General features: G+C 53.2%; 2 protein-coding genes across 2 annotated transcripts; both read left to right on the forward strand.

Moving 5' to 3' along the window:
* Positions 1-14,488: 14,488 nt before the first annotated feature.
* On the forward strand, positions 14,489-15,801 carry LOC116674774 (zinc finger protein 862-like). The gene is made up of 2 exons (XM_032507035.1): positions 14,489-15,141; positions 15,330-15,801. The coding sequence occupies exons 1-2, from the start codon at positions 14,696-14,698 to the stop codon at positions 15,799-15,801; spliced, it is 918 nt and encodes a 305-aa protein (XP_032362926.1). The 5' UTR covers positions 14,489-14,695.
* A 90-nt stretch (positions 15,802-15,891) lies between these two features.
* LOC116674775 (uncharacterized) lies at positions 15,892-17,539 on the forward strand. The gene is made up of 6 exons (XM_032507037.1): positions 15,892-16,027; positions 16,149-16,372; positions 16,484-16,701; positions 16,794-16,931; positions 17,170-17,309; positions 17,372-17,539. Exons 1-6 carry the CDS (start codon positions 15,914-15,916, stop codon positions 17,537-17,539), a joined length of 1,002 nt encoding a protein of 333 aa, XP_032362928.1. The 5' UTR covers positions 15,892-15,913.
* The last annotated feature ends 277 nt before the right edge of the window (positions 17,540-17,816 follow it).

Consider the following 17,816-nt stretch of genomic DNA (forward strand, 5'->3'; position numbering starts at 1 on the left):
TTAAGCCTAAGGACAATGCAACTGCTGTTAATCAAATGTTTCTGCTATTGACGGCACATATCATGAACTTGTTCCAGCTAAATTTCTTTTATTGAGTAATTAACCCTACTCTTTACATTTGTTATACTCCACTACATATTTGAATACAAGCTTGAAACAGAAGAAATGTAACAACCTTTGTTAATCCAAACAGTCAGCACACAAACAACAAAGACCCAACAGCTGCCATCACTCCAGTCACCAAGAGAAACTGGTTCCTGTGCTACATGCCAGGTAAAAACCCATCATGCAGGTAGCACAGCTGTTGCTGATCAGCTCTGATTGGCTCTCTCTGCAGAGTCAGTGATAGTTGAGATTCAGCCATGAAAAATGGGAATTTGGAAGCAAGGGACATGTACAGACTATATTGTAAAGAAAGTCCAGGAAGTTTGTGTTTTTTACAAGAAAGAAAGTCAATGATGTTTGTCTGAACACTGTTAGACTTTTTTTTGTAAATTGCGTTAACTTACTGGCAACGTGCTGTGACTTCCTGATTACAGTATCATAACTGTACATGTTTTTTTACAGTATAATACCCCTACTGTAACTTAGTTTTACAGTAGTAAAAATATCCTTGGTTTTACTGTTTAAAGAACTCCACAGTGGCAAAGCCCCAGGGATTGATTAAATTCGTTGAGAAATACTGTAAGGAGAGGCTGTCTTGGTTGACATACCTCTTTAATTAACATTGCGTGGAGGTCTGTGGCAGTGCCTAAGGAGTGGCAGACCAGGGTGGTTTGCTCCCCTCTTCAAGAAGAATGGCATCTGCCCATTACAGGAGTATCACTATGCTCAGGCTCCTTGGTAAACTCTACTCCAAGGTGCTGTATCCAATGTATGTAACATTTCAGCAGTTGGCAGTGGTGGGATTTGAACCTACGCCTCCAGAGAGACTGGAGCCTTAATCCAGCGCCTTAGACCGCTCGGCCCCACTACCTGCAAATGTTACTTCTTCCCCAAATCGTGACAAACACAAGGAACGTAACTAACGGTATGCTTGTTAATGTTATTGGAAAAAAACGTTTGCAAGGGAAAACACATAACTTAGATTACCTAACTACAGCTCTGATTTAATACAGGCCAATGTTAGAGATTGTACAGATCTTTCTGCAGACCTTCACCGGCTAAATACCAATTCCCATACCGGGAGTTGAACCTAGGCCACTTGGGTGAAAACCAGGAATCCTAACCGCTAGACCATATGGGACAGACCACATATTAATAACAGGGATTTCATGAATCAAGTCATAGTCTGGCTGGACACAGGCCTTCTCTTGAACGTGAATGAAGAAGGTTCTTAACCCTTGTATTGTCCTTTGTGTCACAGGGACATGGTTAGCTTATGTGACCTTTTGTACTAGCCAGCCGTTCTGCTTCGGGATCCCGAGACACCACTTTCATTCCATGTCAAATACCATCGTGGCCTCATCCTTTGGGTCTCAGAGACCCCGCTGTTTTAATGTTCATGCCATTATACGTATGTCCCCAACTGCCGTGGCGCCCCCATCCTCCGGGGTCCCGGGACCCGAAGACAATGTTATGAGTCCCAGGGACCCAAAGGACAATGTCATGAATCCCAGGGACCTGAAGGACAATGCCATGGGTCCCAGGGACCCGTAGGACAACGTCAAGGGTCCTTGTGACCCAAAAGGACAACGTCAAGGGTCCTGGGGACCCGAAAGGACAATGCCCTGGGTCCCTGGGACCCAAAGGATAACATCAAGGGTCTTCGGGTCCCAGGACCCGTGGAACCAGTAGGACGATGCCATGGGTCCCCGGGACCCCCCCCCCCCCCCCCATCCGGGGTCCCGGGGACCCCCCTTGTTCGATGTCATCTTTCTCCTACCCTTAGGCCTCAACCTCGCCAATGGGGTCCCTGGGTTGTGTGTGTGTCTGTCTGTGTGTGTGTCTTTGTGTGTGTTGTGTGTGTGTCTTTGTGTTTGTGTGTGGTTTGTTTCTGTGTCTGTTTTTGTGTGTGTGTGGTGTGTGTGTGTGTGTGTGTGTGTGTGTGTGTGTGTGTGGTGTTCCAAACAGATTCAAGGTTTGTTCGGGGCCTCATCCACACGGGCCAAGGCTACGGGCGAACACACTCGGCACAGTAGTAGGCCCGCGTGCAGCTTCCACAGATGTATCTCTTGCAGCCACCGCAAACATGTGTGATTTGCGGTCCTTTCTTCCGGACAGAGCTGACACCGCTTCCTTTTGCTTTGCATCCCTCGGTGTGTCCGGTTCAGATCCCCATGCTCCTCTAGGCCCCTTGTGACTGTGCCACCGCCGCCGCTGTCGGCAATCGCCACCCACCAGCACCACACCACCACAGGACCTGCTTGCCGTGACGACGGCTTTGACAAGCGCGGCGGACGCCTCCGTGCGAGGCAGACGCCGCCGTCTCTCGATGAGCGGATTCACAAGCGCCCTTCCCAAACTGCTCGAGGAACGCCCTCCTCTTGTTGAGCTTGCCGCGCATCCCACTCGGGCCTGAGCTCTCGCCACAGCACAAAGGCGTTGTAGGCGGACACGTCGAGGATGTTGTGGAAGACGGCAAGGGGCCAGCGTGCTGTCTCCTGCGGCAGCTGTACGTGCCCACAAGCTTGTCCAGGTTGTCCACCCGCCCTTGGTGTGGTTGTAGTGGAGGATGATGTCGGGTTTGGCTTGCCTGCCGGCGCCGACGCCCGCATCCCCCGTGTGCAGCGTGCTCAGCAACACCACGTTCCTGTGCTTCTTGGGCACGTAGACCCAGAGTGGCGACGGGCGTGAAGGCAACTTGGACGAGAAGACCGCACGGCCCTTGGTGGCGAGCAACGCCCCTGGCAGCTCGGGCTTGTTTTTGCGCATCGTGCCCACCACGGTGAGGCGCCGCTCGGCGAGCAGCCGCTGGGCCAGCGCGTAGGAGGTGAAAAGTTGTCGCACGTCACGTTACGCGGGCCCCTCAGGCCTCGGTCACGTCCAGCAACACCGGGAAGCCAGATTCTTCTCGGGCGTGCGCTCACCGTACTTGCCCGTGTAGAGCTGCATGTGCCACGCGTAGCTGGAGCCGGCGTCGCAGGCCACCCACGACTTGAGTCCGTACCGGGCGGGCTTGCTGGGCATGTACTGGCGGAAGGCGCAGCGACTTGTGAAGTGGCGGTGTCAAAACAAGAAGATGGAACACGATGGATAGAGATGGAAGAAAAACACACACACACACACACACACAAAGAAAGACAAGTGTACGGCAGAGGTACAAAAACACCACCGAGCAAAAAAAAAATATATATATATATATATCAACACCTCGAAAGGGCACCAGCTGCTCGTCCACCGTCACGTCGGCGCCCCGGTGTAGAGGCGAGGCAGCTGCCTCGTCCACTCGTCCCACACCTCTCGTACGGCCGCCAGTTTTGTCCGAGGCTCGGCGGCAGCTCTCGACTCGCGGTCGTCGAATCGCACAGTCTAGAGTACGCGTGGAACTGCTTGATTGGCATCGTGGCGCGGAAAATGGCCCCTGCCACTCTCCTCGTGCCACAGGCTTTCCAAGGCCTCGTTGCGGGACCGTGTACACGCCCGCGAGGAGCAGCGCCCGAGGTAGCCTCGCAGGTCCGTGACGTCCATCGCTTTCCACTTTGCCGCCTGTGGCACATCTCCTTTGACCCTCGAGGTTGTGGCGGCCCACACCATGTCTTCGATTTGCCGCGTGACAAACAGGCCAAACGCAGACACTGTCGTGGACGTGTTCCGCGCGTACTCGTGGGTCCCGGGCGCTGTAGTAGCAGCACGGCAGCAGCGGCGGCAGCGTCTGTCGTGTCCCTTCTTGTTCGGGTTTGTCCTTTTCGGTGGTGGCTTGCAATGAGGTCTTTGGACACTGGGATGACACGTTTCGAGCCCATTTGATTTGCCATCTTTGAACACAAATGTTTCCTCATCCTGCTTCGTCCTTCTCTTGCCCCTCGTCTTCACTACCCTCTTCTTCTTCATCTTCTTACATCTACTTCTTCATCTTCGTCTTCTTCTTCTTTCGGCCCTTGCATGTCCACCCTCTTCTCTTCTTCTTCTTCTTCTCTTCTTTCTTCTTCTTCTTCTTCACTGTTCTCCTCCTTGGTCTTGAACTTCAACGTCCACATTGCCTTGGTCATCATCTTTGATGTCGTCGTCATCGTAGCAGCAGTAGTCTTTTCCTCTGCTGTGGTCGTGTATACGTTGGTCCTCTTGGGGTTTTCTCCGTTTTGTACCTTGGCTTCAGCGGGGACATTGCGAGCGGCACCGCCGCTCAAGAGACCGATGCAGCTTCAACTCCAGTGTCAAACGACGGGCCATGCTGCAGCTTCTGCCCCGGCTGTGCCGAGCCACGTGCAAAATGCACAGGTCCAAAACAAGATGACGTGAAAAAGAAAATGACAACAACAAGAAGACAAATGTGTCTAAAGTGTATATATATTATGTGTGTGGTGGTGTGTGTGTGTGTGTGTGTGTGTGTAATAAAAATAATTAGTAGACAGATGTCAAGCCTTTAGTTTTCTTTTTTTTTAACCTCCCTTTCCACTCGCCTTTGCCTTTCCTGTTTTTACCACAGCTACAAGCCACTGGCCAGGATCCCAGGGACCCAAAGGCGGGACGATGCGAGGGTAGCAGAACTAATACAACCGATTGAGTGTACCACTTCCTGGGACCCGAAGGACAATGCCACGGGTCCCTGGGACCTGAAGGACAACGTCAAGGGTCCCGGGACCCGAAGGACAATGTCAAGGGTCCCAGGGACCAAAGGACAACGTCATGGGACCTTCGGACCCGAGGGACAACATCAAGGGTTCCGTGTCCCGAAGGACAATTTCAAGGGTCCTATGGACCAGAAGCACAATGTCAAGGGTCCTATGGACCCGCAAGGACAATGCCACGGGTCTCTGGGACCCGAAGGACAATGCCACGGGTCTCTGGGACCCGAAGGACAATGCCGCCGTCCATGGGACCCGAAGGATAACGTCGAGGGTCCTATGGACCCAAGGCCAATGCCACGGGTCCCGGGGCCCCGAAGGATAACGTTGAGGGTCCATAGGACCCAAAGGACAATGCCACGGTCCCAGGGACCCAAAGGACAATGCCACGGGTCCATGGGACCCGAAGGACAATGCCACGGGTCCATGGGACCCGAAGGACAATGCCACGGGTCCATGGGACCCGCAAGGCCAATGCCACGGGTCCTGGGGACCCGAAGAATAACGTCGAGGGTCCTATGGACCCAAAGGCCAATGCCACGGGTCCCGGGGCCCCGAAGGATAACGTTGAGGGTCCATAGGACCCAAAGGACAATGCCACGGGTCCCAGGGACCCAAAGGACAATGCCACGGGTCCCAGGGACCCAAAGGACAATGCCACGGGTCCATGGGACCCGAAGGACAATGCCACGGGTCCATGGGACCCGCAAGGCCAATGCCACGGGTCCCGGGGACCCGAAGGATAACGTCGAGGGTCCTATGGACCCAAAGGCCAATGCCAACGGGTCCCGGGGACCCGAAGGATAACGTTGAGGGTCCATAGGCCCAAAGGCCAATGCCACGGGTCCCAGGGACCCGAAGGATAACGTCGAGGGTCCTATGGACCCAAAGGCCATGCCACGGGTCCCTGGACCCGAAGGATAACGTTGAGGGTCCTCTGGACCCGAAGGACAATGCCACGGGTCCCTGGGACCCAAAGGACTCTGCCGCACTACAACTCTGAACGTATCACAAGTGTGAGCGACCTTGTTGACGTACTCACAGACCATGTGAACCGTGACACGTTTGTGTACGTGGAAACTGTGTATGCAACTCTGCGTCTGATCGGGAGTGTGAACTTAGCCGAAAGGTTGGCTACGTACATACGTAGCCTCAGCGTCTGAACGTCAGTGTGCCCTAAACTGTTTTTTGGAGCCTTACCCAATTGTACACAGATACACATTACTGCATGTGAATAAAATTAATGCTTGTCAAAACCTCGGATTCCGTGTCCAATTGTGTACCACAAACTAATAGGACAGTTGTACCACGTTGGTGACAGACCCAGGGGGCAACGTCAAGGTTTCTGGTACGTGAACGACAATGCATGGGTCCCAGGACCCGAAGGACAATGCCAGGGGTCCCGGATACCCAAAGGACAATACCATGGGTCCCCGGGACCAAAGGACAAACATCAAGGTCCCTGTGAGCTGAACGACAATGCTTTGGGTCCCAGGGACCCAAAGACAATGCCAACGGGTCCCGGGGACCCGAAGGACCACATAGGTAAAACTGCACGGGTCCCCGTGACCCGAAGGACAACACAAGGGTTAAGAGGGAGTGTGAGGGCGCCGGAGCCTGTTAACCCAGTGTCAGTGCACGTTTCTGGGGTACAGAGGGATGCATTTCAGCCTGGAGGCCGTTGCCTAGCAACAGAGCCCCTCACTGGGCCTTTGGGGGGTGTGGGAGGGTGCTGGAGCCTGTTAACCCAGTGTCAGTGCATGTTATTGGGCCACAGAGTGAAGGGTTATAACCCTGGGGTCATAGGCCAGACTTAGAGCCACTTGCTGGGCTTTGGGGGGTGTGGGAGGGTGCTGGAGCCTGTTAACCCAGTGTCAGTGCATGTTATTGGGCCACAGAGTGAAGGCTTTTAAACCTGGAGGTCATAGGCCTGACTTGGAGTCACTTGCTGGGCATTAAGAGGGAGTGTGAGGGCGCCGGAGCCTGTTAACCCAGTGTCAGTGCACGTTTCTGGGTACAGAGGGGATGCATTTCAGCCTGGAGGCCGTTGCCTAGCAACAGAGCCCCTCACTGGGCCTTTGGGGGGTGTGGGAGGGTGCTGGAGCCTGTTAACCCAGTGTCAGTGCATGTTATTGGGCCACAGAGTGAAGGGTTATAACCCTGGGGGTCATAGGCCAGACTTAGAGCCACTTGCTGGGCCTTTGGGGGGTGTGGGAGGGTGCTGGAGCCTGTTAACCCAGTGTCAGTGCATGTTATTGGGCCACAGAGTGAAGGCTTTTAACCCTGGAGGTCATAGGCCTGACTTAGAGTCACTTGCTGGGCATTAAGAGGGAGTGTGAGGGCGCCGGAGCCTGTTAACCCAGTGTCAGTGCACGTTTCTGGGGTACAGAGGGGATGCATTTCAGCCTGGAGGCCGTTGCCTAGCACAGAGCCCCTCACTGGGCCTTTGGGGGGTGTGGGAGGGTGCTGGAGCCTGTTAACCCAGTGTCAGTGCATGTTATTGGGCCACAGAGTGAAGGGTTATAACCCTGGGGTCATAGGCCAGACTTAGAGCCACTTGCTGGGCCTTTGGGGGGGTGTGGAGGGTGCTGGAGCCTGTTAACCCAGTGTCAGTGCATGTTATTGGGCCACAGAGTGAAGGCTTTTAACCCTGGAGGTCATAGGCCTGACTTAGAGTCACTTGCTGGGCATTAAGAGGGAGTGTGAGGGCGCCGGAGCCTGTTAACCCAGTGTCAGTGCACGTTTCTGGGGTACAGAGGGGATGCATTTCAGCCTGGAGGCCGTTGCCTAGCAACAGAGCCCCTCACTGGGCCTTTGGGGGTGTGGGAGGGTGCTGGAGCCTGTTAACCCAGTGTCAGTGCATGTTATTGGGCCACAGAGTGAAGGGTTATAACCCTGGGGGTCATAGGCCAGACTTAGAGCCACTTGCTGGGCCTTTGGGGGGTGTGGGAGGGTGCTGGAGCCTGTTAACCCAGTGTCAGTGCATGTTATTGGGCCACAGAGTGAAGGCTTTTAACCCTGGAGGTCATAGGCCTGACTTAGAGTCACTTGCTGGGCATTAAGAGGGAGTGTGAGGGCGCCGGAGCCTGTTAACCCAGTGTCAGTGCACGTTTCTGGGGTACAGAGGGGATGCATTTCAGCCTGGAGGCCGTTGCCTAGCAACAGAGCCCCTCACTGGGCCTTTGGGGGGTGTGGGAGGGTGCTGGAGCCTGTTAACCCAGTGTCAGTGCATGTTATTGGGCCACAGAGTGAAGGGTTATAACCCTGGGGGTCATAGGCCAGACTTAGAGCCACTTGCTGGGCCTTTGGGGTGTGGGAGGGTGCTGGAGCCTGTTAACCCAGTGTCAGTGCATGTTATTGGGCCACAGAGTGAAGGCTTTTAACCCTGGAGGTCATAGGCCTGACTTAGAGTCACTTGCTGGGCATTAAGAGGGAGTGTGAGGGCGCCGGAGCCTGTTAACCCAGTGTCAGTGCACGTTTCTGGGGTACAGAGGGGATGCATTTCAGCCTGGAGGCCGTTGCCTAGCAACAGAGCCCCTCACTGGGCCTTTGGGGGTGTGGGAGGGTGCTGGAGCCTGTTAACCCAGTGTCAGTGCATGTTATTGGGCCACAGAGTGAAGGGTTATAACCCTGGGGGTCATAGGCCAGACTTAGAGCCACTTGCTGGGCCTTTGGGGGGTGTGGGAGGGTGCTGGAGCCTGTTAACCCAGTGTCAGTGCATGTTATTGGGCCACAGAGTGAAGGCTTTTAACCCTGGAGGTCATAGGCCTGACTTAGAGTCACTTGCTGGGCATTAAGAGGGGTGTGAGGGCGCCGGAGCCTGTTAACCCAGTGTCAGTGCACGTTTCTGGGGTACAGAGGGGATGCATTTCAGCCTGGAGGCCGTTGCCTAGCAACAGAGCCCCTCACTGGGCCTTTGGGGGGTGTGGGAGGGTGCTGGAGCCTGTTAACCCAGTGTCAGTGCATGTTATTGGGCCACAGAGTGAAGGGTTATAACCCTGGGGGTCATAGGCCAGACTTAGAGCCACTTGCTGGGCCTTTGGGGGGTGTGGGAGGGTGCTGGAGCCTGTTAACCCAGTGTCAGTGCATGTTATTGGGCCACAGAGTGAAGGGTTATAACCCTGGGGGTCATAGGCCAGACTTAGAGCCACTTGCTGGGCCTTTGGGGGGTGTGGGAGGGTGCTGGAGCCTGTTAACCCAGTGTCAGTGCATGTTATTGGGCCACAGAGTGAAGGCTTTTAACCCTGGAGGTCATAGGCCTGACTTAGTCACTTGCTGGGCATTAAGAGGGAGTGTGAGGGCGCCGGAGCCTGTTAACCCAGTGTCAGTGCACGTTTCTGGGGTACAGAGGGGATGCATTTCAGCCTGGAGGCCGTTGCCTAGCAACAGAGCCCCTCACTGGGCCTTTGGGGGGTGTGGGAGGGTGCTGGAGCCTGTTAACCCAGTGTCAGTGCATGTTATTGGGCCACAGAGTGAAGGGTTATAACCCTGGGGGTCATAGGCCAGACTTAGAGCCACTTGCTGGGCCTTTGGGGGGTGTGGGAGGGTGCTGGAGCCTGTTAACCCAGTGTCAGTGCATGTTATTGGGCCACAGAGTGAAGGCTTTTAACCCTGGAGGTCATAGGCCTGACTTAGAGTCACTTGCTGGGCATTAAGAGGGAGTGTGAGGGCGCCGGAGCCTGTTAACCCAGTGTCAGTGCACGTTTCTGGGGTACAGAGGGATGCATTTCAGCCTGGAGGCCGTTGCCTAGCAACAGAGCCCCTCACTGGGCCTTTGGGGGGTGTGGGAGGGTGCTGGAGCCTGTTAACCCAGTGTCAGTGCATGTTATTGGGCCACAGAGTGAAGGGTTATAACCCTGGGGGTCATAGGCCAGACTTAGAGCCACTTGCTGGGCCTTTGGGGGGTGTGGGAGGGTGCTGGAGCCTGTTAACCCAGTGTCAGTGCATGTTATTGGGCCACAGAGTGAAGGCTTTTAACCCTGGAGGTCATAGGCCTGACTTAGAGTCACTTGCTGGGCATTAAGAGGGAGTGTGAGGGCGCCGGAGCCTGTTAACCCAGTGTCAGTGCACGTTTCTGGGGTACAGAGGGATGCATTTCAGCCTGGAGGCCGTTGCCTAGCAACAGAGCCCCTCACTGGGCCTTTGGGGGGGTGGGAGGGTGCTGGAGCCTGTTAACCCAGTGTCAGTGCATGTTATTGGCCACAGAGTGAAGGGTTATAACCCTGGGGGTCATAGGCCAGACTTAGAGCCACTTGCTGGGCCTTTGGGGGTGTGGGAGGGTGCTGGAGCCTGTTAACCCAGTGTCAGTGCATGTTATTGGGCCACAGAGTGAAGGCTTTTAACCCTGGAGGTCATAGGCCTGACTTAGAGTCACTTGCTGGGCATTAAGAGGGAGTGTGAGGGCGCCGGAGCCTGTTAACCCAGTGTCAGTGCACGTTTCTGGGGTACAGAGGGGATGCATTTCAGCCTGGAGGCCGTTGCCTAGCAACAGAGCCCCTCACTGGGCCTTTGGGGGTGTGGGAGGGTGCTGGAGCCTGTTAACCCAGTGTCAGTGCATGTTATTGGGCCACAGAGTGAAGGGTTATAACCCTGGGGGTCATAGGCCAGACTTAGAGCCACTTGCTGGGCCTTTGGGGGTGTGGGAGGGTGCTGGAGCCTGTTAACCCAGTGTCAGTGCATGTTATTGGGCCACAGAGTGAAGGCTTTTAACCCTGGAGGTCATAGGCCTGACTTAGAGTCACTTGCTGGGCATTAAGAGGGAGTGTGAGGGCGCCGGAGCCTGTTAACCCAGTGTCAGTGCACGTTTCTGGGGTACAGAGGGGATGCATTTCAGCCTGGAGGCCGTTGCCTAGCAACAGAGCCCCTCACTGGGCCTTTGGGGGTGTGGGAGGGTGCTGGAGCCTGTTAACCCAGTGTCAGTGCATGTTATTGGGCCACAGAGTGAAGGGTTATAACCCTGGGGGTCATAGGCCAGACTTAGAGCCACTTGCTGGGCCTTTGGGGGTGTGGGAGGGTGCTGGAGCCTGTTAACCCAGTGTCAGTGCATGTTATTGGGCCACAGAGTGAAGGCTTTTAACCCTGGAGGTCATAGGCCTGACTTAGAGTCACTTGCTGGGCATTAGAGGGAGTGTGAGGGCGCCGGAGCCTGTTAACCCAGTGTCAGTGCACGTTTCTGGGGTACAGAGGGGATGCATTTCAGCCTGGAGGCCGTTGCCTAGCAACAGAGCCCTCACTGGGCCTTTGGGGGGTGTGGGAGGGTGCTGGAGCCTGTTAACCCAGTGTCAGTGCATGTTATTGGGCCACAGAGTGAAGGGTTATAACCCTGGGGGTCATAGGCCAGACTTAGAGCCACTTGCTGGGCCTTGGGGGGGGTGTGGGAGGGTGCTGGAGCCTGTTAACCCAGTGTCAGTGCATGTTATTGGGCACAGAGTGAAGGCTTTTAACCTGGAGGTCATAGGCCTGACTTAGTCACTTGCTGGGCATAAGAGGGAGTGTGAGGGCGCCGGAGCCTGTTAACCCAGTGTCAGTGCACGTTTCTGGGGTACAGAGGGGATGCATTTCAGCCTGGAGGCCGTTGCCTAGCAACAGAGCCCCTCACTGGGCCTTTGGGGGGTGTGGGAGGGTGCTGGAGCCTGTTAACCCAGTGTCAGTGCATGTTATTGGGCCACAGAGTGAAGGGTTATAACCCTGGGGGTCATAGGCCAGACTTAGAGCCACTTGCTGGGCCTTTGGGGGGGTGGGAGGGTGCTGGAGCCTGTTAACCCAGTGTCAGTGCATGTTATGGGGCACAGAGTGAAGGCTTTAAACCTGGAGGTCATAGGCCTGACTTAGAGTCACTTGCTGGGCATTAAGAGGGAGTGTGAGGGCGCGGAGCCTGTTAACCCAGTGTCAGTGCACGTTTTGGGGTACAGAGGGGATGCATTTCAGCCTGGAGGCCGTTGCCTAGCAACAGAGCCCCTCACTGGGCCTTTGGGGGGTGTGAGGTGCTGGAGCCTGTTACCCAGTGTCAGTGCATGTTATTGGGCCACAGAGTGAAGGGTATAACCCTGGGGGTCATAGGCCAGACTTAGAGCCACTTGCTGGGCCTTTGGGGGGGTGTGGGAGGGTGCTGGAGCCTGTTAACCCAGTGTCAGTGCATGTTATTGGGCCACAGAGTGAAGGTTTAACCCTGGAGGGTCATAGGCCTGACTTAGAGTCACTTGCTGGGCATAAGAGGGAGTGTGAGGGCGCCGGAGCCTGTTAACCCAGTGTCAGTGCACGTTTCTGGGGTACAGAGGGGATGCATTTCAGCCTGGAGGCCGTTGCCTAGCAACAGAGCCCCTCACTGGGCCTTTGGGGGTGTGGGAGGGTGCTGGAGCCTGTTAACCCAGTGTCAGTGCATGTTATTGGGCCACAGAGTGAAGGGTTATAACCCTGGGGGTCATAGGCCAGACTTAGAGCCACTTGCTGGGCCTTTGGGGGGTGTGGGAGGGTGCTGGAGCCTGTTAACCCAGTGTCAGTGCATGTTATTGGGCCACAGAGTGAAGGCTTTAACCCTGGAGGTCATAGGCCTGACTTAGAGTCACTTGCTGGGCATTAAGAGGGAGTGTGAGGGCGCCGGAGCCTGTTAACCCAGTGTCAGTGCACGTTTCTGGGGTACAGAGGGGATGCATTTCAGCTGGAGGCCGTTGCCTAGCAACAGAGCCCCTCACTGGGCCTTTGGGGGGTGTGGGAGGGTGCTGGAGCCTGTTAACCCAGTGTCAGTGCATGTTATTGGGCCACAGAGTGAAGGGTTATAACCCTGGGGGTCATAGGCCAGACTTAGAGCCACTTGCTGGGCCTTTGGGGGGTGTGGGAGGGTGCTGGAGCCTGTTAACCCAGTGTCAGTGCATGTTATTGGGCCACAGAGTGAAGGCTTTTAACCCTGGAGGTCATAGGCCTGACTTAGAGTCACTTGCTGGGCATTAAGAGGGAGTGTGAGGGCGCGGAGCCTGTTAACCCAGTGTCAGTGCACGTTTCTGGGGTACAGAGGGGATGCATTTCAGCCTGGAGGCCGTTGCCTAGCAACAGAGCCCCTCACTGGGCTTTGGGGGGTGTGGGAGGGTGCTGGAGCCTGTTAACCCAGTGTCAGTGCATGTATTGGGCCACAGAGTGAAGGGTTATAACCCTGGGGTCATAGGCCAGACTTAGAGCCACTTGCTGGGCCTTGGGGGGGTGTGGGGAGGGTGCTGGAGCCTGTTAACCCAGTGTCAGTGCATGTTATTGGGCCACAGAGTGAAGGCTTTTAACCCTGGAGGTCATAGGCCTGACTTAGAGTCACTTGCTGGGCATTAAGAGGGAGTGTGAGGGCGCCGGAGCCTGTTAACCAGTGTCAGTGCACGTTTCTGGGGTACAGAGGGGATGCATTTCAGCCTGGAGGCCGTTGCCTAGCAACAGAGCCCCTCACTGGGCCTTTGGGGGGTGTGGGAGGGTGCTGGAGCCTGTTAACCCAGTGTCAGTGCATGTTATTGGGCCACAGAGTGAAGGGTTATAAACCGGGGGTCATAGGCCAGACTTAGAGCCACTTGCTGGGCCTTTGGGGGGTGTGGGAGGGTGCTGGAGCCTGTTAACCCAGTGTCAGTGCATGTTATGGGCCACAGAGTGAAGGCTTTTAACCCTGGAGGTCATAGGCCTGACTTAGTCTTGCTGGGCATTAAGAGGGAGTGTGAGGGCGCCGGAGCCTGTTAACCCAGTGTCAGTGCACGTTCTGGGTACAGAGGGGATGCATTTCAGCCTGGAGGCCGTTGCCTAGCTACAGAGCCCCTCACTGGGCCTTTGGGGGGTGTGGGAGGGTGCTGGAGCCTGTTAACCCAGTGTCAGTGCATGTTATTGGGCCACAGAGTGAAGGGTTTATAACCCTGGGGGTCATAGGCCAGACTTAGAGCCACTTGCTGGGCTTGGGGGGGTGTGGGAGGGTGCTGGAGCCTGTTAACCCAGTGTCAGTGCATGTTATTGGGCCACAGAGTGAAGGCTTTAACCCTGGAGGTCATAGGCCTGACTTAGAGTCACTTGCTGGGATTAAGAGGGGAGTGTGAGGGCGCCGGAGCCTGTTAACCCAGTGTCAGTGCACGTTTCTGGGTACAGAGGGGATGCATTTCAGCCTGGAGGCCGTTGCCTAGCAACAGAGCCCTCACTGGGCCTTTGGGGGGTGTGGGAGGGTGCTGGAGCCTGTTAACCCAGTGTCAGTGCATGTATTGGGCCACAGAGAAGGGTTATAACCCTGGGGGTCATAGGCCAGACTTAGAGCCACTTGCTGGGCCTTTGGGGGGTGTGGGAGGGTGCTGGAGCCTGTTAACCCAGTGTCAGTGCATGTTATTGGGCCACAGAGTGAAGGCTTTTAACCCTGGAGGTCATAGGCCTGACTTAGAGTCACTTGCTGGGCATTAAGAGGGAGTGTGAGGGCGCCGGAGCCTGTTAACCCAGTGTCAGTGCACGTTTCTGGGGTACAGAGGGGATGCATTTCAGCCTGGAGGCCGTTGCCTAGCAACAGAGCCCCTCACTGGGCCTTTGGGGGGTGTGGGAGGGTGCTGGAGCCTGTTAACCCAGTGTCAGTGCATGTTATTGGGCCACGGAGTGAAGGGTTATAACCAGGGTTCTAAATTAACACCCGCCAACCCGCCAAATGCGGGTTAAAATTAATTTTGGCGGGTGTTCCTAAAAACTTACTAGCCAGTTTGGCCAGTGATGCGAGGGCATTACATGCATGATACACAAGGCTCTGTTCACGGCTCGGCTCTCCCCTGGCAGTGCTTCCTACATTTCCCAAGAACACTGTGCTGTAATGCTGCGTGATGACGTTTCATACGCCCATTGGCTGCGTGCAGTTTGCAATCAAACCAGCGCGAGAAACCATGGAAACGAACGGAGCCAGAGCAGGGAGCACAGACTGAAAGAGGAGGGAGTTAGCTAGCTAGTAAAGTAAAGTCAAAAGTCAAGATTAGCTAAACTAAATGCGGCGGTGGTTGGGACAGACTTCTGCGGGCGAGAAGAGGAACGACGCAAGGGATGATGATATCGACAGAGAAACAAAGAAAAGAAAATTTAATGCCAAATGGGTGACGGGTCGTGAATGGCTTGTGTTTGATCATGAAAATGTTGTCATGTTTTGTCAGGATTGCCGCACGTACGCAAAAGAAAAAAACAAAATGAACAATTTTGTGGTAGGAACTAAAAATTTTAAAGTCGAGGCAGTAAAGGACCATGAGAGTGCCCGAAGTCATCAGGAGAGCCTGAGGATTAAAACGGCCAAGACAGGTCGTATTGAAGAGAGCCTTGCTGGGAGAAGTCTCACTTTAATGAAGACGTCTGAGTTGGAGAAGATGCAGCTACTTTTTCGAAATGCCCACGCCATCGGAAAAAAGGGCCGGCCTTTTACCGACTTCGCATGGATGTGTGAGTAAGTTAATTAACGTTACTATTTACATGTTTCAGAAACAGTGTATTTAATATGATTCAGAGTGCTTCCATAGACACAGATGAAACTTCATGTTTGATGGTTTCAAAAAGAAGAAAAAAAATCTCACTAAAATGTACTGTGTTGTAGGCGCTAACCGTGGCTTCATTTACACAAAAAATGTATTTCAGTGTGGACAGGAAGAAAGGCTTGAAGATAGGAGAGACATACACAAACGACTATCAGGCAAAAGAGTTCATACACTACATAGCAGAGGATGAGAGAAGAAAGATGAGGGCAAGATTATCAGATGGCAAGTTCATCTCGGTCATGTCAGATGGATCCCTCGACAGTGCAGTGATGGAAGAAGAAATGGTCTACGTCAGGAGTGCCAGTGAGGGGAAGGTCAAAGTTGATTTTGTCGGGGTAAAGGCTGTCTCAAAGCCAGATGCTACAAATATAGCTGAAGCAGTGTGCAGTATAATGGAAAGTGGAGTCAGCACTGATTGGAAGAACAAGCTAGTGGCAATCACCACAGATGGAGCATCTGTAATGACAGGAGTAAACAATGGTGTCGTTGCAAAACTGCGTGCAGACAGACCAAATGTGCTGGGGATCCACTGCATGGCCCATAAGCTAGAGCTTGCCTCTCAGATGGAATAAGGAAAAATGTGATGGCCAGGAAAGTTGAGGACCTCTTGAGTGGACTCTACACCTTATATCATAAGAGTGGAGTGAACAGGGCAGCCTAAAGCAACACTTCAGGGAGCTCCACATGAAGGCTTTGATGCCAACCAGAGTAGGTGGAACCCGGTGGCTACCACATCTCTTCAAAGCACTTGACCATTTTCTCAGGGGATATGCTGGCATTGTACGCCACTTGGAGAAGGTATGTTAATTCATAGCCTACTAAAACCAGCAGTGTAGATTAGGATTATTTAATGTTTGCTTTATTTTCTGTTACTCAGTTGTAAATGCTGTCTGATATAATGCAGTTGTTTTGCTTGTAGTCCCAGGAGGCCACGAACGTCAATGCTGTTCTGAGGGCAAAAACCAAGGGGTTCCTCAACATAGGCAAGGATGGTGGAGTGCTCAGGTTTTGCTGCCTTCTCCATGACACCATCTATCAACTGAGCAACCTCTCCAAGTCACTGCAGAGGTCAGTGTCAACCGTGGCTGAAGCTCAGAGCTGCCTTTCCTCCACTCAGGCTGTCATAGAAAAGTACAAGTCAAGGTATGTATCATATATCCTACAATTTATGATTAGATTTTAGGTTGTGTTGGTGTGTTTTCACCTCAGTATAAATAAAAAGACACCCATCCATCTATCTCTGCACAACTGTAGACCTGGGCCTAAGCTGAGAGCAGTGCTGGACACAGACACTTATGAGGGAGTCCTCCTGAGGCCTACTGATGCCGACCGGCATGACAAGGCAAAGAATGAGCTAATCGATTCTCTGTGCCGGTGCATCACTGCTAGATTTAGTGACGTGAACAGTGGTGTCCTGCAGGCCATGCGGCTGACCAGTTTCCAGTACTGGCCAGAGGCAGACACAAGTTCAGGTTAGCAATTCAAAAGTAATGAACACATCTTTACACATTTTATGTTTTAAGACAACTGCTTAACTATATATTGTTTTCCCTTTTGTTCTCAGATTTTGGTGATGAAGAGGTAAACAAACTCATCAGTCACTTCCGACCTCTTTTCCTGTCTGCTGGAGTGGATGTGGAGTTGATCCCTGATCAATGGACAATTCTCAAGACTGAACTGTACACAGCAGGATTCAGCCAAGGTACTTGGAGAATGTTTGAGAAAATCTCATACTAATGAACCTAATCAGTAACATTTTTGAACAAGTGTTTGAAAAGTTCCCAAGCTCTAAAGAAATGTCTAATATTGTGAGACAGTTTTTATTTTGTTTATCAGGAATCAGAGTAAATGTAATTTGTTAAAGACACAATCCAAATTTGATGCCATATTTTAATAACTAAAGGTGCATAATGCACATTGTCTGTCTCACACTGCTACAGGAAACTTTGAGCAGACCTGGCCTACTGTGAACAGAATGCTGCGCCATCGATGTCCTGATGTCCTTGATCTTTTTGATGCTCTCCTGACCATCCCTGCAACTACGGCTGACTGTGAAAGAGGGTTCAGTGTTATGAAGCAGGTAAAGAGTGACTGGCGCTCCCGCCTAAAAGGTGAAACCTCTCTGACCTCCTTAAAACCCAGTTGTGCTCACCTGACATCAAAGACTTTGATCCACCCAAAGCCATTGAGATCTGGCATGCTGACAGTTTGCGCTCACGCAGACCTGACTTTGTGCGCAAACATGGACCAAAAGAAACAGAGGGTGGCTCAGATTCTGATGGCACCACATCTGAAGACGAAGAGCTCTGAAGACATATGTTTCGATGATAGCATAGATAGATAGATAGATAGATAGATAGATAGATAGATAGATAGATAGATAGATAGATAAACCCCAAACTTGTAATGAAATGTTTGCACTTTCTGTGTTTATTTTGTTGTATGTATTGTACTTTATGTAGTTTTAATGCCAACAATGTTAAAAAATTAACAAATGCATTCAGTGCCACTCATAATTCTCTTATTTTCAAACGATGAAAATTGGCTAGTGAGAGTTCTGATTGGCTGGTAACTTTAGAAAGTCACC

This window comes from Etheostoma spectabile, unplaced genomic scaffold (assembly GCF_008692095.1).
Source record: "Etheostoma spectabile isolate EspeVRDwgs_2016 unplaced genomic scaffold, UIUC_Espe_1.0 scaffold00001008, whole genome shotgun sequence".
Taxonomy (NCBI): domain Eukaryota; kingdom Metazoa; phylum Chordata; class Actinopteri; order Perciformes; family Percidae; genus Etheostoma; species Etheostoma spectabile.